Source organism: Elaeis guineensis, chromosome 4, assembly GCF_000442705.2.
Source record: "Elaeis guineensis isolate ETL-2024a chromosome 4, EG11, whole genome shotgun sequence".
Classification (NCBI taxonomy): Eukaryota; Viridiplantae; Streptophyta; class Magnoliopsida; order Arecales; family Arecaceae; genus Elaeis; species Elaeis guineensis.
This window is the reverse complement of record NC_025996.2, coordinates 28,815,856-28,842,563: the sequence shown is the minus strand read 5'-3', so window position 1 is coordinate 28,842,563 and position 26,708 is coordinate 28,815,856. Positions and strand designations below refer to the sequence as shown.

The window sequence follows — 26,708 nt, the reverse complement described above, 5'->3', positions numbered from 1 at the left end:
TATGTCTTAGGTTCTTCAATTCACAATCCTAGAATCTAATCAAACAACTTCTTAATTCTCAATTAAGTTTTGAGCTGAGGGTTGAGGTTCGACTTTTTGAAAATAATTTTCATGTTTGTAAAATATTTTTACAACATGATTCTACCAACCAAGTTGGATGTTTGATTCATAATCAAAATGCAAGTGAAATAAGCATGAAACTACTTTAGATCTAATTTAAACAGGTTCATATAATTGAAATAATTTCAACTTTAAACTGTGCAAAATTTTCAGACAAATATATAATGATCGAGCCGGCTCTTCATTGAAGTTGAGCTGGCTTGATGACATTTCGCTCGAGCATCAGTTCTGTCTGCCTGAGAGAGTCGGCTCGATTAATCCCCAAGCCGGCTCAGCTGTGTGCTCGAGCCGGCCCGACAGGTTTCAGCAGAACTGTCAATGGTTCTTTGCACGGAAATTATTAACAAAGAGATTTTATTTTAGATTTAAATATCTTTTAAATCTAATAAATCATAAATTTAATCTAGATTACATCTAACAAATTTATGATTAAAGATAGATCTACACAAACTAGGACAACCTTTGCACTGTGAGGGGTAAACATTACAGCAAGACAACCTACAGTTCGTGATTGATCTAAAAATTTTAATTTCAAATTTAACAATCAGATTATAAATTAGATCTAATCTAAGAAATAATCTAAGCATGTATAAATAATCATATAATAAACAACCTAGGCTCTGATACCAATTGAAGGAATCAGATCTAGGGTTTTAGGGTTAGATCTTCAAACTTTTTCAAGATCAGGCAGCGGAAGACTAAAATAAATCAAAATTTATCTTATAAAATCAAAGAATTCTTAGATCTAAGATTCTATTACATGATTATTACATGACATTAAATCAAAAATTAAAATATAAAGAGCAAGAACTACATGTTGATCATATCAACATGTTTCTATATTATATCTAATATATGTAAAATATAATAGATCAGATCTATTACCTTGCAAGTTAGATGTTCTAACTTTACTGATTCAGATTTGAGGATGATGTTGCAAGCCACACATGTATCTGGCCTCTAGGAGTCATCCACACGAGCCCACGAATCACGATCAGAAATTCTGATCCAGAAAATCAGCACAGTATGCTAGTACTGTGCTGATCCTTCTTCGATGGTCGATCATATGCCTCTTTCTTTTTGATTTATACTCTTTCAAAAATGAAAAGTAGGAGAAGGAGTTTTAGATGTGAGACACTCTCAAAAAACTCATAGATGGAGGAAGGAAAGAGGTGAACTCAGCAACCCTAGAAGAAGATCCTCTTCTTTTTCTCTTTGCTCTAAGCTAGATATCTAGTTTTGTGTCTATTATATCTCCACGCTCCAACACTCTTTCTCATTGATTTTTACACACCCTAAAGATCTCTTAATACTCTATAATCTACCAAAATTTCAAGAAGAAATTTATCTTAAATAATGAGATATGAAGAATCCTTGTCTAGGTCAAATACCTAGTCAAGAAAATCCAAACAGAGCAAGATAAGGGGTACCCAACTCTTGGCACCCTCTCCTTCTTTTTCTGCCATGGACCACAAGCAAAGAGCACACAATATGTGCCATAAGACCCACAAAAATCTTAAAAGAATTTTAGATAAAATTAGTGCCATAAGAAAAGAGTTTTGATTTCCTAAAATTTTATCTCATAGAATTTGAAATCCAAACTAATTCCTACTTTGACTTGGTCCACAACCACATTCCATGTAAGAGAGAAAGAGTGAAAAGCTTTGGACATGCGTGAAGGCCTGGGAGAGAAGGTTTTGTCACACAAAATAAGAGAGAGTGGGTGTGGGGGGCTAAGGTGGCGCAAGGTGAATCCTAGTCTTATTAGGATTCAAACTATGACTTGTTCAAATTTGATTTCTCAAACCAAATCAAATCAAAATCAAATCAACCCAATTAAAATAATTTTAACTCAATTAAGAACCTAATTTAATCAGATTAAATCAGATTTAATTTTTTAATCGAATTAGAAATTAGGTTGACCCAAGTCCTAATTGAGCTAGGACTAGTTTTTTCTTGTACTTGGCTTATCCAATAAATCAATTGGACTTGATCCAATCAAGTCCAAATCAAATTTAATTAAATTATATTCAATTAGACTTAATTTCAACCCATTGGTTTAATCAAATTAAGCTAATTAGCTATCAAATTACTAATCGATCCTCCTGCAACACTTGCACTAGGTTAAATGTCAATCATATTGATTGTTTAACCCTAGAACGATTCTTAATCGTTGATCAACCATCCGATCGGATTGTGAACTCTAATGTGTGTGATCTCATAGGTCGAACCTAAGTCGGTAGCACAGGAATAAATTTTTGTACCAATCGAAGTGACCATCTAGCAATGGTATCCAACGGTCGGATAGGTCGAATGTGTAGAACAACATCCTTAGAACCCATGCAGATATAGTTTCCATATAATTTATCTCCTTGACCAAAATGCTCATAGGACACTCAGAGTTCAACTGTCAACTCTGATCAGGTTGTCCACATTGTATTTCAAAATATCAAATCCATCTGATGGATTACCCTGGCCAAGATTTTGCTAAATTGAAATACAGCGACTCATTCTTCTCCAACTCTTAGAGTGATCAATCCTATCTTGATCATACTTTGACTTCGCAAGTACTTGACTGTGTCTAAAAATTTTTGTCACTGAATTAAAAATTTAGTTAGTCCAGTACCAAAGCACAGTGAGTTGCTTGCAAGTCACTGAGGTGATCTCAGGTCTAAGGGACATTTATACCTATATCCATCAGAGATATTCTTGACAGCAGAATGCTCTGGAGTTGGTCACTTTCAATGATGATGTACTCTTACATCTCACCTGTATGCCATACCAGTGTCTCTACACTTCTTAGTTAAGAGAACAACCAACCCATATGGCCTACAGCGACCTATGCTCGATAGAAGCTGTCGTCCTTATTAACAGCCTATCATTTGATCGTGAACAATTTTAAGGACTAATCGATAAATCCTCTCTTTATCGAATCTAAATAGTCCTAAGGATTTCATTTCAACAACGGAGTCCATTAGAAGATGAAAATTTATGATGAAAATATCAAAAATATATTTTATTTATTAACAAATCAATTACAATACAAGGTTGCTCAACCGTCAACAGACTGACGATTGACTTTTGAGACATATTTTCCAACATAGCCTCCCAGCCCCCTGCAACCCCTCCACCCGTCGTGCCACCCCCTTCGCCCTCCGACCCCCCTACCCCCGTGTCGCCGCTGGCCGCCCACCCCCACCCCACGAAACCCCCTCCACCCTTTGTCCTCATGGCCCCCTGCAACCCCCTGCACCTGTCGTGCCACCCCCTCCGCCCTCAGACCCCCCGACCCCCGTGTCGCCCTCGGCTGCCCACCCCCACTCCTGCAACCCCCTCCGCCCCCCGACCCTCTCCCTGCCCCATCCCCACTCCCTCCCATCGGTGGCTCTGTGCTATGGCAGCCACCGACATGTGCCGATGGGGGCGTCGGACGTCGCTTACCAGTGGCCCGATCAACCAAAAAAAAAAAGAAGCGATAGCAGATTGTACCTGAGGGAGAAGAGGAGTCATCCGTGATGGCTGGTGGAAGCGACGGTGGAGTCAGTTGGTGAAAAATCGGAGAGCTCGGAGAGGGAGGGGGGAGAGGGTTTCGTGCAAAGAAAAACAATGTCGACTTGACATATAATAAATGAACAACTATTAGCGATAAAAATTTTTTATCGTTAATATGTTTATTCGCAATAAAAAAGTAATTTTCATCATCAATAAGGTCCACAAAAAATTTTTCACTAAAAAAATTTTTCTCTAAAAAAATTTCATCCAAAAAATTTATGAAATAAATTATTGATGATAGAAATAAAAATATATATCATTAATAAGTGTATTAATAACGAAAATACAATTTCTATCACTAATAAATATCGTCTAAAAATTTTTTTTTTCCTCTAACAAATTTTTCTTCAAAAAATAAAAAATTACTTTTAAAATGGTTTTACCAATGAAAATTTTTTTCATCGCTAATAAAAAAATTTTTGTTAACAATTTTTTTTCATAAAAATTGATAAAAATAATATTTTTAAAACATGATTACTGATGAAAAATAAATTTATGTCACAAATAAATTTTCTTAAAAAAATTAAAAAAATTAAAGACTATTTACGATAAAAATTTTATTTATGTCGTTAATAATTTAAAAAAAGTTCTCTCAAATTTTTTTAGTCTAAAAAAATCATCCCAATGACAATTTCATAAAAAAATTAATTTTAAAATTTTTCATCAAAAAAATTTTCCATCCAAAAGATTTAACAAAAAAATAATATTAAAAAAATATTCATGATAAAATTAAAATTAATTTTCTTTAATCTAAAAAATTTTTGATCTAAAAAAAATTTTCAAAATAATTTTTTTAAAAAAGTTAATTTTTTGTTAATCAAAAAAATTTCATATAAATAGTTAATTTATGATTTTTTCTTCAAAAAATTTTTTTTTCTAAAAAAATTAGATAAAAAATATAATTATAATAAAAAGTTCAATTTACATCACTAATAATTGTTGTAAGAACAGTTCTTCGGCTTTCGCAATAGAATGGGTACTATGAGAGATCGATAGCTTTGATATCTTCGATCTTTAAGGAGCTCGTTTTCTTCTTGGAGTTTTCGTTCTGAAAGTTGGAGTATGAGAATATCATAATGATTTTGAGATCGTGAGAGAAATCTATCAAAATTGAGATTTGGAGGATAGAGTAGGGACAGAAAGTTAGAGGTTCAGAATGTCATATATTGCATGTGAGGATCGAGCTTGAGAAATTCAAGTAGAATTATGTAAGCATCAAAGAGCAATTAATCAGAATCAAAGTAGACCTGCGGGTAGTACAAGTTATGTTATAAAGCATAAGTTCATATTTATACTTTGCATTACTAGGAAGATGAGTGTTCGTATTGTTTATCTTCTCATGATTGAAACTCCTATAGAGATACATTTGAGCATCGATCGATATGGAAAGCACGATACTTTTTGAGATCGTAGAAGCCATGCTAGAATGTACTGCTTAACTATATGATTGCTGCATGAAAGGAGGCTCCTTTCATACAGCTTAAAGCAGACACTCCATCAGAAAGATTTATTAATATTACTGGTAACAGTGACAGCGATTAACAGATGAATTTTACGTCACAAATAAATGTATAGCTCATTTTATTCAAAAAAATCTATTCATTTTACCTCACGAATATCATCCACTTTCATATGATTTTTTCATACAAAAAGTTTGATCTAGATCATAATTCACATTTACTTCTTTACTATGTAAAAGGACAAAAGATATATACAACTACTACAAAAATAGACGCAGTTGTCTTACATAAAATCAAAAATTTAAATTTTATGATTTTTTAAAATTTTTAATTTTTTAAATATTGATGATGAAAATATTTTCATTGTAAATAATTAAATATTTATGATGTAAATTTTTTTCATCGTAAACACTTAATTATTTACGATGAAAAATTTTCGTCATAAATAATAAGTAATTTTTAATTTTTTTTAAATTTTTAATTTATTAAATATTGACAACGAAAATATTTTCATCGTAAATAATTAGGTATTGATGACAAAATTTTTTTCATCGAAATACTTGTATGTACGATGAAAAATTTTTGTTACAAATAATAAGTAACTTTTAATTTTTTTTAATTTTTAATTTTTTTAAATATTGACGATGAAAATATTTCATCGTAAATAATTAAGTATTTATGATAAAATTTAATTATTTATGATAAAAAATTTTCATCATAAATAATCAATATTTTAAATTTTTTAAATTTTTAATTTTTTTCAAATATTGACGATGACAATATTTGCGTTGCAAATAAACTTATTGATGACGAAAAGTATTTTTCCATCGTAAATACTTAAATATTTATGATAAAAATATTTTCATCGCTAATATTTAAAAATTTAAAATTAAAATAAATGATATATTATTTATGATGAAAATATTCATCACAAATAATTTATATTTAAAATAAAATTTTTTTCTGTCGTTGGTACGCGACTATCTGCGATACAAAATTTTTTTTATCGTAAATAATAAATTATTTATGATAAATATTTTTTTATTATAAATAATATTATTGATGATGAAAATATTTTCATCGTAAATAATTCTATCATAAAATGACTGTTTTTTTGTAGTGTCTATATATCTTTTCTAGCAGAGAGAGAATCGCACGTAGAACCGGGATATTAGACGATAGATAAATGTAGGCAGATTTTAGAACCGGATGAAGCAAGGTGAGGCGCCTAGCTTGAGGCAAATGCTTCCGTTTCCAGGCATCCAACCTGTTGTTGATTTTGTTGAACAAAGGATTAAAATCCTGGTATTTTAACTAGGTACCAAAGAGAGCGAACCCCACTATAAAACCATATGCCATCACTCATCGGGATATCTAAGAGATTCATAATATACTGCTTAGTTCGAGCATTCACCTGCTACTGGACGAGATCATAGATTTGTTAGTATTGATCCGGACTATAAACAGTAGTCCGTGACAATATTCTTGAATATTTGAGCATTCCTTTTAGTAGCCTTGGCAACTAGGAGGAGGTCATCAGTGAACATCAAGTATGATACTATGGATGATCAACGAACATCAAGTATGATTTATTCATGAAATATGAACTTCATATTTATGAAATTTATATTTTTATTATAAAAAAATAATTACATAATTGTGCCATTGTTAATAATTTATTAACTCTATCAAGTTATTTAATAGCTTTCATCTTATTTATTTATCAATGATATAAAAATATATATTCTGAGAAAATATGATTTAAAAAATAAGATTATATGCCTTAGACATCAATGCATGATTCTGTCAATGAGTTATAATAGTTGGCATATAGCCCGCATTAATGAGATATAGAAACTTGACAAACAATCCTCACTAGTGGGTAATAATAGCTTGGCATACCACCCTACCAATAGATAGTAGTAGTTTGTATTTTATCAATTATAGTCTTGTCCCAAGTATAATAGTGACTTAAGTATTTAGTACGAGAGAATTATATATTAAAATATATATATGATGTAGCAAAATAATAAATAATTTATGATTTTGTTTATGAAATTAGCATGATTTATGATTATTTTTTTATGCAATGCACTAGGAATCATATTTATATAATTTGTATGATTCATGCATGTACAAAAGTATTATTGATTTATGATTATATTCTTATTATGAAATTTTTTTTTTAATGATAATCATATTTTTTAAATGATTGATTGATGCATATACAAATTTATGCTTGATCTAATAAAATAATATAAGATTTACTTATTATATTGTGTTGCTTGTATCACTTTTATTTTTTCTTGCCAAGTGAATAGGATCACCAAAAACAAAGGATAGTCCAGGTTTGTTCTGGCAAGCTTCACAATTTTGTAGTAGGATTTTAATTTATTAGTTACTTATGACTTTATAGTAAATAATTTTATATATTTTTGAGATTATAAATTTTGGTATTTATATTTAGATTTAAATGTTCAGAATTAATATTTGTTTAATTATTTAATGGATGATTGATTTGAATTTTTTATTTTATTTAAGATTATGATTGTTGTTTTGGTGTTATGTATCCTATATATATATATTACTTCTCGATGGTATAGCCATATTATGTCTTAAATTTTTAGATCGATAGATTATGATCTGACCTAAACCTAGCGTGGCTTGGTAAATGATAAGACGTGGCAATGAATGAAGACATAAGATTTTAGCTGAGATTTCATCATTCTTAACATTACAAATAAGTATTAGAGGTGTAACCAGATACAAATTTTATCGCCAGAACAATCATTCTTTAACCAATTACAATTGGAAACATGTAATATTCAACCGAGCTTTAATTCCTCAACGCTTTCTGGAGCATCTACATGGAGCTCTCTAGCAACTCCCTAGCTTCTGGTCTCCGAGCGAACCACTTGCCATCCTTCCACCGAAAGTCGAAGACTTGCCATCATAATTTGGCGTCCACCTCCTGCGAAGTAAAAACTCTCATCAAGCCACGGCCCGGAAGAACTCCTCCAATCCCTTGAACGACGACCCCCCTCCCTCTGCCCACGCTACCATCATCACCTCCCTTATCTCCTCCGCCCTCCTCCGCATCTCCCTCCCCTTCTCCGTCTCACCCATCACCATCTTCACCACCCTCGCCACCTCCCCTCTCTCCACCCTCGTGCCCTCTAAGCTCGTCCGCCCCACCTCCACGCACACCCCCACCTCCTCCACCAGCATCTTCGAATTGTACAGCTGGTCCCCCATGAGGGGCCACCCGATGATCGGCACGCCCCGGCTCAGGCTCTCGAGCACCGAATTCCATCCGCAGTGGCTGAGAAAAGCCCCCGTGGACCGGTGCGATAAGATCTCCAGTTGAGGTGCCCACCCACACAGCAATATTCCTACCTTTCCTTCCGTCACTCTCTCCTCGAAAGCCTCCGGCAGCCAGTCCGGGCTGAACTCGCCCTTTATCTCGAAGCCGACAGGAGGTCTGATAGCCCAAATGAAAGGCCTCCCGCTTGCCTCCAGTCCAATCGCCAGCTCCATCATTTGGGACGCTGTGATGGTGTTCTGCGAGCCAAATGAGATGAACAGAACCGATCCTGGTGGGTGCAGATCCAGCCAATCGATGGCAAAATTCTTGTCAGCCGTAGAGGAGGAGAGAGAAGCTGGGGGACGAAGCAATGGGCCGATGGCCCGGACGGGAACTCCCATGATTCTCCTCAGCATCCGCAAGCCAGCGGTCTCGAACTCCTCTACCGTGTTGACCAGCATGGCGTCGGTCTCGAAGCAAAGCGATGTCTGCGCCGAAAGAGGACGGACCACGGGTCGGCACGACCGGCAACGGGCCATCGCTTTGTGAGCTGCGAGCGGTGGATCCGGGGTTCGGGGAATTCGGGCAGCGAGAACTCGTCGGAGGTGGTGAGGGTGTGCGGGAGGTGATCAGTCCAGAGAGAGAACAAGACGGCGGTGCCATAGGCTCCGCTGGTTATGAAGATGGAGTGAAAGACCCCGTGCCTCAGCGCAACCTGCACCGTCCAAGCCAAGAAATGATCGGCTATGATACAGAGAGAAGGACGACCTTCCTCTTGGATGATGTCGGCGATGAGCTGATCGAAAGCGGGCTGGAGGGCCTCGGAGGCTTGGAAGAGATTGATAAAGAGGTCGAAGGGGATGTCGGCGGTGGACTCGGCGGTGGAGGGGAGGCCATAGGCAGATGGGAAGGAGGGGAGAGCTCGTAGGTGGATGGGGAAGGTCGGTGGGAGGGAGGAGCGGAGGTTTTGGACGTTGCGAGGGGTGCTGACGAGGGTGAGGGTGTAGGTGGGGTACCGGCGGTGGATGAGCTCGGCGAGGGCGAGGAAGGGGTTGAAATGGCCATGCGCGAAGTAGGGGAAGAGGACGACATGATGGGGCTTTTGGTCTTCCACCGACATGGATTACGGAGGCTTTCCGTGAAGGAGGTTCGAGTTGGGTCATGTTTTTAAGGGCCCGTTTGTTTGGAATATGTCGGTAATCTGATAATTTTAAAAATTATTTATCTAAAAAATAATTAAAAAAATAATTTTTAATAAATTTGATTGGTAGATAATTTATTTTATAAAATAATATTGAAAAAAATTATTATGTTCCACCGAAGGTAACCCTGTACGCGAATATATTCAAATATATAAATATATTTATCAATATAAAATTAATTTTTAACATCAAAATAATATTGCCTTTAATCACTTTTTATATAACGAATATAATTATATAATTCTTTATATAATACTTTTTATATTTTAATTTTTTATAAATTTTTTAGATAAATTTAAAAAATAATAAAATAAATTCAATAATTATGTATCTATTTTATTTTCTGATATTTTCATTATCATTAATATCTCAACCAACACCCATAACTCACTAGAATTATTTCTATTAAATATATCATCACTCTAAAATTTATCAAATATCAATTTTTTTTATTATATTTATTTTATTTTTTATCTTCAAAAAATAAACATCAATTTATAAATTTTTTACCATCTCTATTTTTTATTTTTTTATTTCAAATATAATAATTTAATATAAAATTTATTTTTTTATATTAGATTAGTACCAACCGAGCAATCTCCAGGCCGGCGGAAGTGAATTGTGCGTCATGAATGGGAAAGCAATTGACGGCAATGGAGCTTTCATGCACGTTTTCTGTCCCTTTAAGGGTGGAAGCAATAAAAGAGCCTGAGGTGGCCTGGCTCTGACATCAAGCCATCCTGTCCCGCGACAGTAACAACGAAGGAATCCAAGGCTGAAAAAGGGCCTGGGTCGATCCAACTTCAGATTGGGCTATAGATTAGGCCCGATCAAATTTTGGCTCAAAAGTAGAGGCCACATTTGTTTCAGGTGAGAATCAGATAGTTATGTGGTCCGAGCCAAGCCCAAGCCCGGATTCAAGCTTGGTGCTGTCTGAGTGTATGGCCCCAGGTCTAGCTTGGAAAGTTTACTGATGATGTGGCGGACCACACGAGACCAATTGATGTAGAGCTCAATGGAAGATTGGATTCACCTAATCGCCTGTAAATATGGATTCATTGGGCTCTTCGAAGTCTTGAATGCTTCCAATCCCTTAATTATCCTCGATCAATTAGAGTTCTAACATCTCCCAATCTTCTAATATCTGCCTCCACAGCTCCATGCCTCCACTAGTCCATCGTCCCCAGTGGCCAATCGTCAATTCGCCTTTGTCGCATTCACCCTCTTCCCCCCTCCAAACACACACCAGGTCTTCCTTTGTACAGCCCGCTATTCTCCAACACCAGGAGTTGCCTTACACTTTCTCTTTGGGCAGAGTAGCCTCCAATGCCAACTTTGTTTCCTGTCGCTTTCATAAAAGGTGTTCGTAGAGCCCACGATGGATGCCATCCTATCCTGGGTACGAGCAGATATCCGAAGAAAAAAAATCCATGGCAATATACTAAGGATCCCGAATCTAAGTCCAGGCCAAGCTAGCAGTGCATTGTACCGGACCAACTTCAGATTGGGCTACAAACTAACATCCGACTAAATTTGGACCGGATTTGTTCTCAAGCTCCTGGTTCTCATTGCAAAGTGTGAAGATAACACCAACAGCACCACCATTGACTGTGCTAATGTCCCCACCATTAGCCATTCCAAGAGCTACCAAGCCCGATTCTAATCGTATGCCACCATATTGTATATATTTGCCCCAATCTAGTCTGGATCGCCTGCATTGGGCCATCCAATCTCAATGATGGTTGGTCAGATTCTACCAAATCCTTGCTTCACCAAGACTGCCACGACGAAGTCCAACATCTGGTCGCGTAGATGTATGTAGGTGATATTGGCTTTAGGATTGAGGTAATTCGTGGTGGAATTGCCTCGGAAGAGGTTGTAATCAAGGGAGATGGAGGGACTAAAGTCCTAGAAAATATAGGGGGGTCAGCGTTAAATGAAGTAGGAGTGGGTGTGGTATTTTAGTAGATCAGCTACAGTGAAAATTGAAAGACTAAATCTCAATTGGGTTCAAGCCAGCTTAGTTTTCGGCCTAAATGGATTTTCCAGCCAGCCCAAGCAAGGCGGGTTGAGCCCGGGTTTGGGCTCACATCTAAATTTTTCAGTTGGGCTCGGATAGGGACATGGCCGAGCCCAACCCATTTCTAACCCTACTCGAATATGTATATCTTTGGTAACCATTATATTGTCAAATTTATAGTTCCAAGCACATCCACGAACGAGACGAATTGCGGTTTATCCACGACCACATAATCCAACCAAAGGCTAACCATTGTACGATAGGAATGATAAACATATGGTGTGTGTGTCATTTGGGTTAAATTCAACAAGGCATTTTTCCTAAAATTTGCCTTTGTCCTTCCTGTTCAGAAATCATGGAATCATCAGACATCACCTATTTGTTGTCTCATGCAAATGCTGACAATGCTAATGTAAATCGAATTCATGACTCTTCCAATGAGTTCAAATTTAATAGATGAAAGGCGGGAGAAATCAAAAAAGAAATTAATGGGGCACAAAACAAAAAACAATGTAGCTTGTAATGACCTAAACTTCTAATTGCTACTCTAAAGTAATTGGGAGCTAAGACATGCAAAATAGTTCTTGAAATTAAAAATAACTGCAAACCTCCTACATCTAAACTTGAACTGTCAGCTTTTTGATTTTATTTTCTGGGACCCAAGTTCTTCATTTTTTTGGATAAGAAGTAAAAACCCCCTGCATTTTATTCTGATTTACAAATACCCCCCTACATCTTTAATTTGAGCAATGTCAGTCCTATATTTGGCAGATTATTGCAATATCCCCTTCCGACCACTGAATTTGGGCCTAACCTCGCTATCGATGCCTAAGTGGAAAGTTAAGGAGGGTAGTGATCCGACATGTCAAGTTAAGAGCCATGTGAAAATTGACATAGATAGATTTAGATAGACAAATACTCGCACGTGACCTGCACATAGTCATCCCAATCATCTAAAGTACTTTTCTTTCGCTCGCAACTTCAATCCGTTACTATCAGCCCTTTTCCTCAAATTTCTCTCAAAATATCCACTGCATTGTTTGTGTTTTGCATTGTGAGTTGCTTCAAACGACTCAGAAGAGAGGGTGTTCTAATTTCAATATCGATTTGGTTCAAAAAACATTCGATTTGGTTGAGATATGCTTTCTTTTCTAATTTTACTATTCCAATGAATCATATTATAACAATCCGATTATTTGTTTGAGTTATTTTTGCTTTATTTTATTTTTTTACAATGTTATGAAAATTAGGGTTCATAAATTGGATTTTTTTATCCGCATCCTTGTATCAATTTGTATGTTTTGTTTTGATTCTTTTACATGTCTTTGATTATTATTGCACATTGTTTTGCAATATGAGAATTGTAAATATTCAAATTAGTGGATAATATACTCATTGTGGATAATGTGGGCACAATGGCATATTACAATATTCAGTTAGTGCTTTGTCCCTATTGTTTATCCTATTACTTTTGTTTATTGTCATGGCACTGTGGTCCCATGTTCCAATAAAGTAGATAATTTTTTAACCTGCATTGCATTATGTCATGTATTCTATTTTTTTTATATAATATATTTATGTACTTTTTTTATCTTCAATGTAAATATATTAGATTTTAGTGTAGTCACTTTCCAAGTGCATCATGGAGGAAAGTTTGTTCAGAGAGGTTTCAAAAGAGGTACATTGATGGAAAGTTAAGATTTTATTATGATTTTAACAAAGACTATGTTTCTTGTTTTAAGATTGAGGGTATTGTAGAAAACTTTGGTTATATAAATGGGGATAAGCTTTTTTACTTATTGTCATATAAGCCAATTCAAATTTGTATTAGGCCTATGAGGAATGATAAGAATTGCATGGATATGTTAGCTTGTCATAAAAGTAAGAAGTGGATTGATATTTATATACAATCTACTCAATCTATGGGTCAAAATCAAATAGAGTAATCAACTGTAACTCAAAATTTTAGTGCAACTGATAGGAACCTATTTGGGGTAGAAGGTTTAAGTGACAATAATGCTGACAATGAACAAGAAGAATGTGATAATGAAAAAAAAAAAAAAAATAAGAAGAGAGATGAAAAACTAACTGATAAGGTACTTGAAAAAAGTATATTGAGTGATAAGGATACTTAAAAAGATAGTGAGGTGGTGAATAATTTGATGATTACGGGATATACTTCATTAAAGAATCCAATGAAAATGAGGACCTATTTGATGTAGGGGCTAAGCACATAGCTAAACTACCTTCAGTTGGTCCTAACATTGGGACAGGCAGTGAAGTCAAGAAAAATAAGGATAAAAAATCCAAGATAGATGTAGATAAAAATACTGATAAAACTTCAACCGAAGTGTTGTACAGTTCAACACCTTCAGATAATGATACCCATAGGACATCCAGAGATATTGAATTTGATCTAAGAACCATAGATGATCCTCAATTATGCATGAGGTTATTATTCGAAGATGTGTATTAGTTCAAAAAAGCATTAAAAAATTTTATGATTAAGGATGGTAGGAATATAGCATTCATCAAGAATGAGATATGGATGGAGGTTTCATACTTCTCATATTAATGGAGAGATATCTTTCCAAATTAAGACTTCTTATCAAGTTCATAATTATGGAAGAAGTTTCATGAATAAATACATCGCAGCAAAGTGGTTGAGCAAGAAATATATGAAGAACTTAAGGTTTGATTCTAATTAGAAAATCAAAGCTTTCAAGGACTAAGTTAGGAGAGAGTATTATGTAGATGTGAGTATATGATCTATAGAGCAAAGAAGCAAACTATGGAGGATATACATGAAGATAGCAAGGAGAAATACACTAGAGTTTGGTACTATGCCAGGACATTGAAAAAGCATAACCCAAATAGTTGGATAGCTATTGAGAGGTCTAAGAGGTCATTGCATCTTAGATTTCAAAGATTATTCGTATGCTTAGAAGCACAAAAGCAGGAGTTTTTGGGAGGTTGCAGACCTTTCGTAAGTTTGGATAGATTCTTCACAGAAAAGAATGAATTTGATGGGCAATTCTCAGTGCATTAGGAAAGGATGGCAATAATATATTCTTCTCTCTAGCATATGTAATTATTGAAAGTGAGAAACAAAAAGCTCATGGGAGTTCTTTCTAGATTACTTGTTGGACTATATTGGCCTAGTAGAGCAGCATATGGGTTTTCATATCAGATAAATAAAAAGTAAATACTAGACTTTAGCATTTGTTGTTTATTACATGAATAACTTCTAATTTTTCTTATCATGTTGCAAAGTTAGACAGAAACTTTTTATAGTATAGTACCAGCAGTAGAGCAAAGAATCTATATGTAGTATGTATGTATGTATGTGTGTCTATATATATATATATATATATATTATATATATATATATGCCAACTTCAAGGATAGAGGATACAGAGGCAAAGTTTTAAAAGATGACTTATGGATGACAGCATCTACATATACAGAATTTGAATTTAACATGGGTATGGAGAAGCTGAAAATTAAATCCAAGATAGTTTATTATTATATGTGTTGGGTATAAAATACCCTCAGCCGAAGTTCTTAACAGGATTGACCCTCCCGAGACTCCTCCGGCTTTCGACCGCAGATGGTATCTCCCCGAACTTCTCCAACAGTCGGATTCCCGCAGTGCTGACCGAATTCCCCCGACGGACGAACTCCCACTACACCACCCGAGCTCCTTCAACATGCATTCCCCAAGTTATCTATTAAACCGCCCCGAGCGCTCATTAAGCTCCGTCGACAGCCGACTTTCTATGACTATCAGCTGCTCCCCGAATCCCTTCCAGACTTCTTCCAGCCAGGTTCAACTCCAATCTGAACTACTCCGGATTCCGCCAATGGCTGAACTTCTCCAACGGTAGATTCCTCCAACTACCAGATCTCGGCCCGGACTCCTACGGGAGCTGGATCTCGTCCCCGACCTCGACTGCGGAAAGGCTTCGTCCGGACTCCTACGGGAGCCAGGCTCCGTCCTCGACCCCGATTGCTGGTAAACTTCGTCCGGACTCCTAAGGGAGCCGAACTTCATCCCTGACTTTGATTGCTGGTTGACTTAGCCCGGACTCCTACGGGAGCCGGATCTCGTCCCCGACCTCGACTGTGGAAAGGCTTCGCCCGGACTCCTACGGGAGCCAGGCTCCGTCCTCAACCCTGATTGCTGGTAAACTTTGTCCGGACTCCTAAGGGAGCCGGACTTCATCCCTGACTTTGATTGCAGGTTGACTTAGCCTGGACTCCTACGGGAGCCGGATCTCGTCTCTGACCTCGACTGCGGAAAGGCTTCGCCCGGACTCCTACGGGAGCCAAGCTCTGTCCTCGACCCCGATTGCTGGTAAACTTCGTCCGGACTCCTAAGGGAGCCGGACTTCATCCCTGACTTTGATTGTAGGTTGACTCAGCCCGGACTCCTACGGGAGCCGGATCTTGTCCCCGACCTCGACTGCGGAAAGGCTTCGCCCGGACTCCTACGGGAGCCAGGCTCCGCCCTCGACCCCAATTGCTGGTAAACTTCATCCGGACTCCTAAGGGAGCCAGACTTCATCCCTGACTTTGATTGTAGATTGACTCAGCCCGGACTCCTATGGGAGCCGGATCTCATCCCCGACCTCGACTGCGGAAAGGCTACATCCGGACTCCTACGGGAGCCGGGCTCCACCCACGACTTCGCTTACAGGTAAACTTCATTCGGACTCCTAAGGGAGCCGGACTTCATCCCTGACTTTGATTGCAGGTAGACTCAGCCCAGACTCCTTCGGGAGCCGGACCACGTCCCCGACTTCAACTGAAGGAAGACTCCATCCGGACTCCCGCGAGAGCCGGATTCCAAGCTCCTCTCAGGCGGGTGGCTAGCCACCTCTCTCCGCCAAACACCCCAGCCGAACTCCGGCGATAGACCTGGACCTCCTGGCAGGCCGCAGTAATAGCCACGACTCTGCTCCACCTCCTGCGACGGATTCCACGCGGCTCCATCACTCCCTGGCAGGCCGCAGCAACAGCTACGACTCTGCTCCACCTCCTGCAATGGATTTCACGCGGCTCCATCACTCCCTGGTAGGCCATAATAATGGCCACGATCCTGCTCCACTTCCTGCGACGGATATCGCGTAATTCTTCCATTCTCTGGCAAGTCGCGACAACGGACGCCGCTCCGCTCTCCATAGCAGACTCCACGTGGCACACCCCGATGATAGCCACGGATCCACTCCACTACTCTCTGCAACAAACTCCTCCTGACTCTGGGCGGCCCACTGCCAGACGGTTACAGACATCGCTATCAGTTTGTTGCCCTCTCCGCTTATAAAAGGAGGACCCCAGATACGTTATTCTCCAAGCTCTATTTTCTATCCCAAAACTCTGCTAAAATTTTCGTTCGAGCACTCCATTCTTGTTGAGGCAGAGAACTGACTTGAGCATCGGAGGGTCTTGCCGGAGCAACCCCACCTCCGATTTAGACTTCTTTTGCAGGTCCCGGCGGCGACCGCGACTCCCTCGACTCCAGTTTCTCCGATGCAAGCGAATTTTTGCACTAACAGGATTGGCGCTAGAAGGAGGACGGCCCTGAACCTTCGCAGTACCCTTGTTCTTGAAGGAACGCTCAACGAGACCGCCTCTGGTCATCTTCTCCGACGTCCACTCCTCCTTCCCCCACTTGATCTTCACCTGATGCCTCCCGCAAGGCATCCACACGGCGATCCACGGCCTCCGCGGCCAGATCTCAGGCTCCGGCCTCACCTCCAGTCTCCCAGCCTCTACCTCCTCCTCTGGCAACGGTGGTTGGCACGGAGCAATTCGACCTACTGGTGCAGCAGGTCAGAGGCCTCACTGAAGCTGTGCAGGCCATGCAACAGCAGCAGCAGCCGCAGGCATCGGTGCGGCCGGAAAGAGAATCGCCAGAACTCCAAAATCCGACGGTGGGATGGGCCACTTGGGCCAGCCGCCCAGTCTTACCCGGAAAGACGAATCCAAGGGTGGAAAGCCCCCAATCCGACCACGACTCCACCCCTAAAAGATCTCTACCCCCATTCTGCCAAAGGACTCTCGAGACCCGTAGTCGCGAGGATTTCCTGGACCGGAGGCTCCAGGAGATGAACCGGCGGATCGAGAAACTCCGCCATGCTCTCCCCGCTTATGGTGAGGATATTTGTACTGACCCTCCCTTTTCTCAAATGATCATGCAGGAACCGATCCCGCCAAACTTCAAACTTCCCTAGTTTGAAAGCTACGACGGGACTTCGGACCCGGTTGATCATCTGGAGGTCTTCCGGACGATGATGCTGCTTCATGGCGCACCCGACGCCATTCTATGTCGAGCCTTCCCATCCACCTTGAAAGGAGCGGTGAGAAATTGGTACTCGATGCTGAAGCCGGGTACCATCTTTTCTTTCGATCAGATGAGCCATCAATTTGTGGCCCATTTTGTCAGCAGCCAGCGCCTCCGGAAGGGTTCAGAGTCCCTCATCAATATCAGGCAAAGGGAGGGGGAGTCCATTCAGGCCTACATCAACCGTTTCAATGTCGCAGCGCTGGAGGTCCGAATTTGGACCAATCGGTAGCAATGGCCGCCCTGAAGGGCGGCCTTCAGAAGAATGACCTTTTGTTCTCCCTGGAGAAAAAGTACCCCAGGGACTTTGCTGATCTGTTAGCTCGGGCCGAAGGGTACGCTCGAGCGAAAAAAACCTTCAAAATGAAGGATGAGGAGACTGCGAGAGAACGGCAGGCGAAAGACTCGAGTAAGCCCGCAGTCGAGAAAGGGGTGAGAGAAGCTCGGCCACGTTCTCGAACTCCTCCTGGGCATAAGCGTGTCCATACTCCTCCTCGGGTACGTAGGCAGAGAAGTTCGGACCGTGGAGTTCGGCGGGGCTCTCCACCGGGAAGATTCTGCAACTACGCCCTCCTCAATGCCTCGAAGACCCAGGTACTGATGGAGGTCAGAGAGCAGCTCCCTAGGCTAGAGAGGATGTGCACACACCTCGGAAAGCGCAACCCCAACAAGTTCTGTCTCTACCATCGCGACCACGGCCACGACACGGAGGAATGCATCCAGCTCCGAGACGAGATCGAGGAGCTCATCCGGTGAGATCGACTCGATAGGTTCATTCGACGTCGGCCTAAGGATAGAGAAGATCGGCCAAGGGCCCTGTCGCAACCTGAACCGCCAAGGAGGGAGGAGCAGCCCGGAGATCGACCTCCAATCGGGACCATCGACTCCATCACCGGAGGGCCTCAAGGAGGAGCAGACCTTCCACGACCATGGAACTCGAGAAACCTGTAAATATACTACTCACGACTTTGCTTTGAATCAAAATTCCTTTCGACTTCGCATGTCTTTCTCTTTCGGCATGGATTTATTACGATTGGGGATAACCTATTCAAACAATTAAAACAAGGTCATGTTAGGAATAGGAGGAGAACCTCATCCTAACATGAGCAAAATAAAAGTCCGATTATTTTAAGATCGGATCGGGAGAGAGGCCCATATAACGGCCCTTGAGTGCCCCCATGGTCATGTTAGGAACAGGAGGAGAACCTCGTCCTAACATGAGCAAAATGGAAGTCCGATTATTTTAAGATCGGATCGGAGGAGAGGCCCATATAACGGCCCTTGAGTGCCCCCATGGTCATATTAGGAACAGGAGGAGAACCTCGTCCTAACATGAGCAAAATGAAAGTCCGATTATTTTAAGATCGGATCAGGAGAGAAGCCCATATAACGGCCCTTGAGTGCCTCCATGGTCATGTTAGGAACAGGAGGAGAACCTCGTCCTAACATGAGTAAAATGAAAGTCCGATTATTTTAAGATCGGATCGAGGGAGAAGCCCATATAACGGCCCTTGGATGCCCCCTGGACCATGTTGGTGACGGGAAGAGAACCTCGTCCTAACCTAGGCAACGTCAAAGGCCCGGTTCTTTCAGACCGGATGGGGAGAGAGGCCCTACAACGCCCTTACGCGCCCCCACAGCCATGTTAGGGACAGGAGGAGAACCTCGTCCTAACATGAGCAAAGTCGAAGGCCCGGTTCTTTTAGACCGGATGGGGGGAGAGGCCCTACAACGTCCTTACGTGCCCCCACAGCCATGTTAGGGACAGGAGGAGAACCTCGCCCTAACATGAGCAAAGTCAAAGGCCCGATTCTTTTAGACCGGATGGAGGGAGAGGCCCTACAACACCCTTATGCGCCCCCACAGCCATGTTAGGGACAGGAGGAGGACCTCGCCCTAACGTGAGCAAAGTCGAAGACCCAGTTCTTTTAGACCGGATGGGGGGAGAGGCCCTACAATGCCCTAATGTACCCCCACAGCCATGTTAGGAACAGGAGGAAACCTCGTCCTGACACGAGCAAAGTTGAAGACCCGATTCTTTTAGACCGGATGGGGGGAGAGGCCCTCACAACGACCTTTATGTGCCCCCACAGCCCCGTCGGGAACAGAAGGAGAACCTCGTCCTAACCTGAGCTGAGATCGACTACGTCAAGGGCAGAAGGAGGATCTCGTCCTGACAATGACGAAAATCCGATCATCCAACATGATCGGATAAAGAAAAAAGTTCCCTCAATGGCACCTCCACACCTCTACGCGACCCCACGAAAAGCAGGGGGAAGACCCTCACCCGGAAAGAGGAGAAAAATTAAGAAGGAAAGCGACGAATTACACCGGCAACAGACGAAAAACAAACCACACCAAAGACCTAGGGAACCTCATCTCAACAAAGACGGAAAGTTCCTACCAAACACCCCCGACCTCTAAGAAGGCTCTCGACACAGGCCAAGAAAATAACGACCCCTTCGAGGTAATGCGGAGTTCGGACCACCGAGCTCGAGCCTATGGCCATGGATGACCAGAAAAGCAAATCAGCGTGGCGACGATTGGGCACCTCCAAACGACATCGACGTCGGACAAGTCAAAAGATAAAAGAAGTTCGGCGGATGATAATTTAATACAACACGCGGACGAGGTAACACAAAATCTTCTTTTCATTTCATTCACAAAATATACACTACAAAGCCCAGCAGGCTAAAGAAAGAAAAGCAAAACGACAAGAACAAGATGAAACAACAGAAGAAAAAATATATACATGGGAAGACGAAAAGACAAAAAGGGACCCTAAGGGGGCCCGGCTTCCTCCGACCTCGGACTTTCGACTTCGACCCTCGTCAGGGAATCCCTCAAACGTCCGACTTCTGCTTCCAATTCTCTCTCTCTCATTAATATCTCCATGTATCTTCGGTGATATCGCTGGCTTTCACTCTCCGCCTCTCGACGTCTTTTTCTCAGGACCTCGGATTCTGCCTCCGCATCCTTGACGGCCTGTTGCTCACATGCCAGCTGGATCTTCGATTGCTGCAGCTCGGCCATCCTCTCCCCAAGGGCGATAGAAAGCTCATCTGCAGTTTTTCTCAGGGATTGGAGTTCGCTGGAATCCCGAGAGAAAGCGAGCTGAGCCCTGCCAGCCAGCTGCACTTGAAGGCGGGCAACCTCGTCGGTCGCCATCTGGAGTCTCCCCTTGTATTCGTCCACCTGCTTGCGCCAGCCGTCCCGGTACGCATCGTAGCTCGCCTCGGCATCCTGGAGCTGCTGCTGGAGGTCGGAGACCTTCTTCGACCACTCCCGGTCGCTGTCGGCCGGAGTCCAAAGTCGGGATGAACTTCCCTCCAGCTGGCCAATCCTCTCTCGGACAACCGACAGCTCCACCCTGAGGGAACTGATTTTGGCAGCTTGAGCCCAAATTTGATCGCTGGCATGCTTTTTTCATTCCTCAAGCTCCTTCTCAAAGTTCGCCTTCCTCTGGCTGTACTCCGTGATCCCCTTCACGTGGAGATTCTGAAAGTAGGTGGCCTCCGCGGTGGCTTCGGAGTGACTCTCCCTCCACCTGCGAAGCTCGCCTTCCATCTTCTTCGACCTTTTTGTTAGATGGAGGACTTCCTTCTTCAGCCGCTGGATTGTAGACTTCAGCGGAATCCCCTGAGGCAAGGAAAGCGCTTCGACGGGACGCTACCATCGGGAGGTCAATGCGTTAAAACGCAGCTCATTACAAAGAAATAGAAGGAAAAAAAAAAGAAAAAGAAGAGAAGAAAAGTCCCCCAAAAGGAGGAGACCAATTTTATTGACTGAACGTTTCTTGAAGACAAAGGAAAGAAAAAAAATGGCAATAAAAGAAGAATACAAAGTTAGAGGTCTTGGACCTCTGGATCAATGGGGGGACTCGGCACCTCTGGGGGGTGGACCGCGGTGGCTGCAGCGGCAGTGGAGGGTCCGGCTTCATCCTCGGATGCCTCGTCCAAGAAGCTGAGGTCGAGCTCGGAGAATTTCACGACCATCTTCTCTTAGCAGAGCTCGAACCCTTTATTGAATGCTGCTTGGCCGAACTCAACCTTCAACTTCTTCATTTCGGCGAAAGTCTTGAACTCCTCCACCGCTTGACTCTTGGCCTCTGAGACCAGGGTCGGGATCTGTTCTGCCATGTTGGCGACCTCGGCCTCCGCCCTCCTCACCATCTCCTCCAGGTCGGCCTTCTATTCCGTCGAGGTCTGTCTCTCCCTCTCAAGCGCCTCTCGGAGACCGGCCACCTCGAGGGCCATTTCTTTAAGGCGGGCAGCCTCGGCCTGCTGACCTTCCACCACCTTGTTTGTCATCTCGATGTTGGTGAAGAGTTGATGCCCGAGCTGCAAGGGCAACAGGAGAGCCAGAATGAGAGCTGGGAAGTTAATTAAATGAAGAAGCGAAAGGAAAAAGGAGGACGAATTTACTTACCTCGAGGAAGGCCCCCAGCGAGTCCCAGACTCGTTGTGTAGGATCGACGCGGACGATCCTCTGGACGACTTCAGGCAGCGAGCACCCGTCTACCAGCTTTTTTATTAGATCCCTGTCACTAAAGGGATCATCCCCTTGCTCCTCTTCAGAGCCGCGGGACTTTTCAGTGGCAGCCCAGCGACTGCCGACCCGATGGGCCAAGGTCTTCCTCCTCTCACCCCCTGGCACCTCCTCAGGATGCGTCTCCGAAGTGGGGACCTCGGTAGGAGAACTCAAACCCCTCGGGGAAGCCCGGGCGGCGGGACGCTCGGTATCTGGAAGGACATCGACAGCTGAGGTCGCCCGGGCGGGCGTGGTCGAACTCGTCCCCTCTGCTCTGGCCCTCTTCGCCGGCCCGGAGGCCGCGGCACCCTTTCTTTTGAGAGCCTTCAGGTCCCTGGCAAGCATCTATGCTTCTTCGGCGTCCATGCCTAAAAAAAAAAAAAAAAAAGAGAAAGAGAAAAGAAAAGGCGTGAAAAAGAAGAAAAGAAGAGAGGTAAAAAAAAAAAGAAGAAAAAAGAAGGGGAGAGATGAAATACTGGCAGAATCCAGGGGGCTCAGATCGATGTTGAACAGAAACTGCTCCTTCAGGAGGTTGGGGAGAGAAAGAGTTGGATATTTGAGGAGTTTCTGGGAGGCTTGATGATCGTCTCCCCCCAGGCTGGGCGCCCGACGGACGGAGTCCCTCAGGGAGCCCCAAGGGGGCAACTCTAGCCTCAAGGTCGGGCATCGGACATAAAGAAACTTCTCCTTCCAGTTGTGGATAGAAGAAGGAGCACCCTTCAGTAACCCCTTCCTACCAAACTGAGGGGAGAAGTACCACCAATCCTTCGTCGAGGGATGATGCTTGAAGGTGTAGAAGTATCTAAATAAGGAAAGGGTGGGCTGGACTTCGACTACATGACAAAAAGAGAGGAACCCTATCAAAAACCTAAATGAGTTCGGTGCAACCGAAGCCAGAGAAATGTCCAGGAATCGAAAAAGGGCAATGATGAAAGGCGGCAGAGGAAGCCGGAGTCTGGCACGGAAGGCCTCCTGGTATAGGCAGAAGCAGCCGGGGGGAGGGGCACTAGCCCGATTGGATGGGCCAGGAAGTTCCAGTTCGTACTCCGGAGGAACCCCATACTGAACTCTTATCAGTTGGAGCTCGTCCGGAGTCAGAGAACATGGAATGACGTCCGGTGCAACAATCGGATGAGGTTCGGCTCTACTTACCGGTTCATCTACCGCCTGAAGACTCTGGGAGATCGAGACAGACGAACTCCTAGAGCCGCTAGAAGAAGAACCCCTGGAAGACATCTAGAGTCATATGAAGACAACTTACAGAAGCGAAATCCCTAAAAATTGGGAAAAATCACGGACAAGGTCCCGGGGGACTGAGGCACAGAGCAAGAGGAAGAAAGATCGAACAACAAAAGGAAGAACAAAAAGAGGAAGGAGTTCCGAGACTAACCTAGGCGATTCGAAGAAGTACGAAGGTGCGAAAAGGGGGACGGCTCGAGGAACGCCTAAGGCTGGGAAGGGCGTTGAGAAAAATTGAAGTTCTCAGGAAGAAGAAGGATGCCAGAACGAGACCGTCGGATAGAGCGGGACTCTTGGAGGAGGGGTGCGGGTTTAAATAGGCCCTGAGATCCGGCATAATGATGATTGCGAATCCCCTCTGACCGGTCTCTTTTCGCTGCGTGTCCCACTCACCACAGTGGGCGGTTAAAAAGTGGCAGACAGCTGACAGTGCCTTTATTGCGCCACGCCTCGAGCACCGTTCCGCTGCAGGTTCCAAAAGGGCCTCTTCGGATCGTCTCGATTTGAAAAGACTCCGGCGCACGCGTATTAAATGCCAAAATATCTGAGGACGATCGCGCACGGGCATCGAGGGAGCAACTTCGACTGTGACAATCTTTCTGTACTTCCTTCATTCAAAATGCGAACTTGGAAGTAGGAGGACTGGTGTTGGGTATAAAATACCCTCAGTCAAAGTTCTTAACAGGATTGACCCTCTCGAGACTCCTCCGGCTTTCGACCGCAGATGGTATCTCCTTGGACTTCTCCAACAGTCGGATTTCCGCAGTGCTGACCGAATTCCCCCGACGGACGAACTCCCACTACACCACCCGAGCTCCTTCAACATGAGTTCCCCCAGTTATCTATTAAACCGCCCCGAGCGCTCACTAAGCTCCGCCGACAGCCGACTTTCTACGACTATCAACTGCTCCCCGAATCCCTTCCAGACTTCTTCCAGCCAGGTTCAACTCCAATCCGAACTACTCCGGACTCTGCCAACGGCTGAACTTCTCCAACGGTAGATTCCTACAACTACCAGATCTCGGCCCGAACTCCTACGGGAGCCGGATCTCGTCCCCGACCTCGACTGCAGAAAGGCTTCGCCCGGACTCCTACGGGAGCCAGGCTCCATCCTCGACCCCGATTGCTGGTAAACTTCGTCCAGACTCCTAAGGGAGCCAGACTTCATCCCTGACTTTGATTGCTGGTTGACTTAGCCCGGACTCCTACGGGAGCCGGATCTCATCCCCGACCTCGACTACAGAAAGGCTTCGCCCGGACTCCTACGGGAGCCAGGCTCCGTCCTCGACCCCGATTGCTGGTAAACTTCGTCCGGACTCCTAAGGGAGCCAGACTTCATCCCTGACTTTGATTGCAGGTTGACTTAGCTCGGACTCCTACGGGAGCCGGATCTCATACCCGATCTCGACTGCGGAAAGGCTTCGCTCGGACTCCTACGGGAGTCAGGCTCCGTCCTCGACCCCGATTACTGGTAAACTTCGTCCGGACTCCTAAGGGAGCCGGACTTCATCCCTGACTTTGATTGCAGGTTGACTCAGTCCGGACTCCTACGGGAGCTGGATCTCGTCCTCGACCTCGACTGCGGAAAGGCTTCGCCCGGACTCCTACGGGAGCCAGGCTCCGCTCTCGACCCCGATTGCTGGTAAACTTCGTCCGGACTCCTAAGGAAGCCAAACTTCATCCCTGACTTTGATTGCAGGTTGACTCAGCCCGGACTCCTACGGGAGCCAGATCTCATCCCCGACCTCGACTGCAGAAAGGCTTCGCCCGGACTACTACGGGAGCCGGGCTCCACCCACGACTTCGCTTACAGGTAAACTTCATTCGGACTCCTAAGGGAGCCGGACTTCATCCCTGATTTTGATTGCAGGTAGACTCAGCCCGGACTCCTTCGGGAGCCGGACCACGTCCCCGACTTCAACTGAAGGAAGACTCCATCCGGACTCCCGTGAGAGCCAGATTCCAAGCTCCTCTCAGGCGGGTGGCTAGCCACCTCTCTCCGCCAAACACCCTAGCCGAACTCCGGTCGATAGACCTGGACCTCCTGGCAGGCCGCAGCAACAGCCACGACTCTGCTCCACCTCCTGCGACGGATTCCACGCGGCTCCATCACTCCCTGACAAGCCGCAGCAACAGCCACGACTCTGCTCCACCTCCTGCGATGGATTCCACGCGGCTCCATCACTCCCTGGCAGGCCATAATAATGGCCACGATCCTGCTCCACTTCCTGCGATGGATACCGCGCAATTCTTCCATTCTCTGGCAAATCGCGACAATGGACGCCGCTCCGCTCTCCGAGCAGACTCCACGTGGCACGCCCCGGTGATAGCCACGGGTCCACTCCACTACTCTCTGCAACAAACTCCTCCTGACTCTGGGCGGCCCACTGCCAGATGGTTACAGACATCGCTATCAGTTTGTTGCCCCCTCCGTCTATAAAAGGAGGATCCCAGATACGTTATTCTCCAAGCTCTATTTTCTATCCCAAAACTCTGCTAAAATTTTCATTCGAGCACTCCATTCTTGTTGAGGCAGAGAACTGACTTGAGCGTCGGAGGGTCTTGCCGGAGCAACCCCACCTCCGGTTTAGATTTCTTTTGCAGATCCCGACGGCGACCGCGACTCCCTCGACTCCAGCTTCTCCGACGCAAGCGGATTTTTGCACCAACAATATGGTTGATATAAAAAAGGAGATATGCATAAGATACATATTCAGCATAAGGAGCAAGATAGATCTGATAGCAAACAATCTTTGTGAATCTTTTAAGTACTATCTATTGGAGGCAAGGGATAATACTCATAATGGCAGAGTAGGTTAGAATTATAGTTATGCAAAGGTTTCAAATCAAGTGAGATGGGAGCAAGAGCATTTAATAGAAAATAACACCAAATGCACAAAGGATGCTTGAAGAGGAGAAAGCAACATCAAATATT

The 26,708-nt window shown here is 43.4% G+C and overlaps 1 protein-coding gene across 1 annotated transcript; it reads right to left on the bottom strand.

Moving 5' to 3' along the window:
• Positions 1–7,857: 7,857 nt before the first annotated feature.
• Positions 7,858–9,595, bottom strand: LOC105043139 (UDP-glycosyltransferase 92A1). The gene is given in 2 exon segments (XM_010920555.4): positions 7,858–8,938; positions 8,941–9,595. Coding segments are annotated over 2 exon segments (1,431 nt in total). The 5' UTR covers positions 9,557–9,595; the 3' UTR covers positions 7,858–8,123.
• Between the last annotated feature and the right edge of the window lie 17,113 nt (positions 9,596–26,708).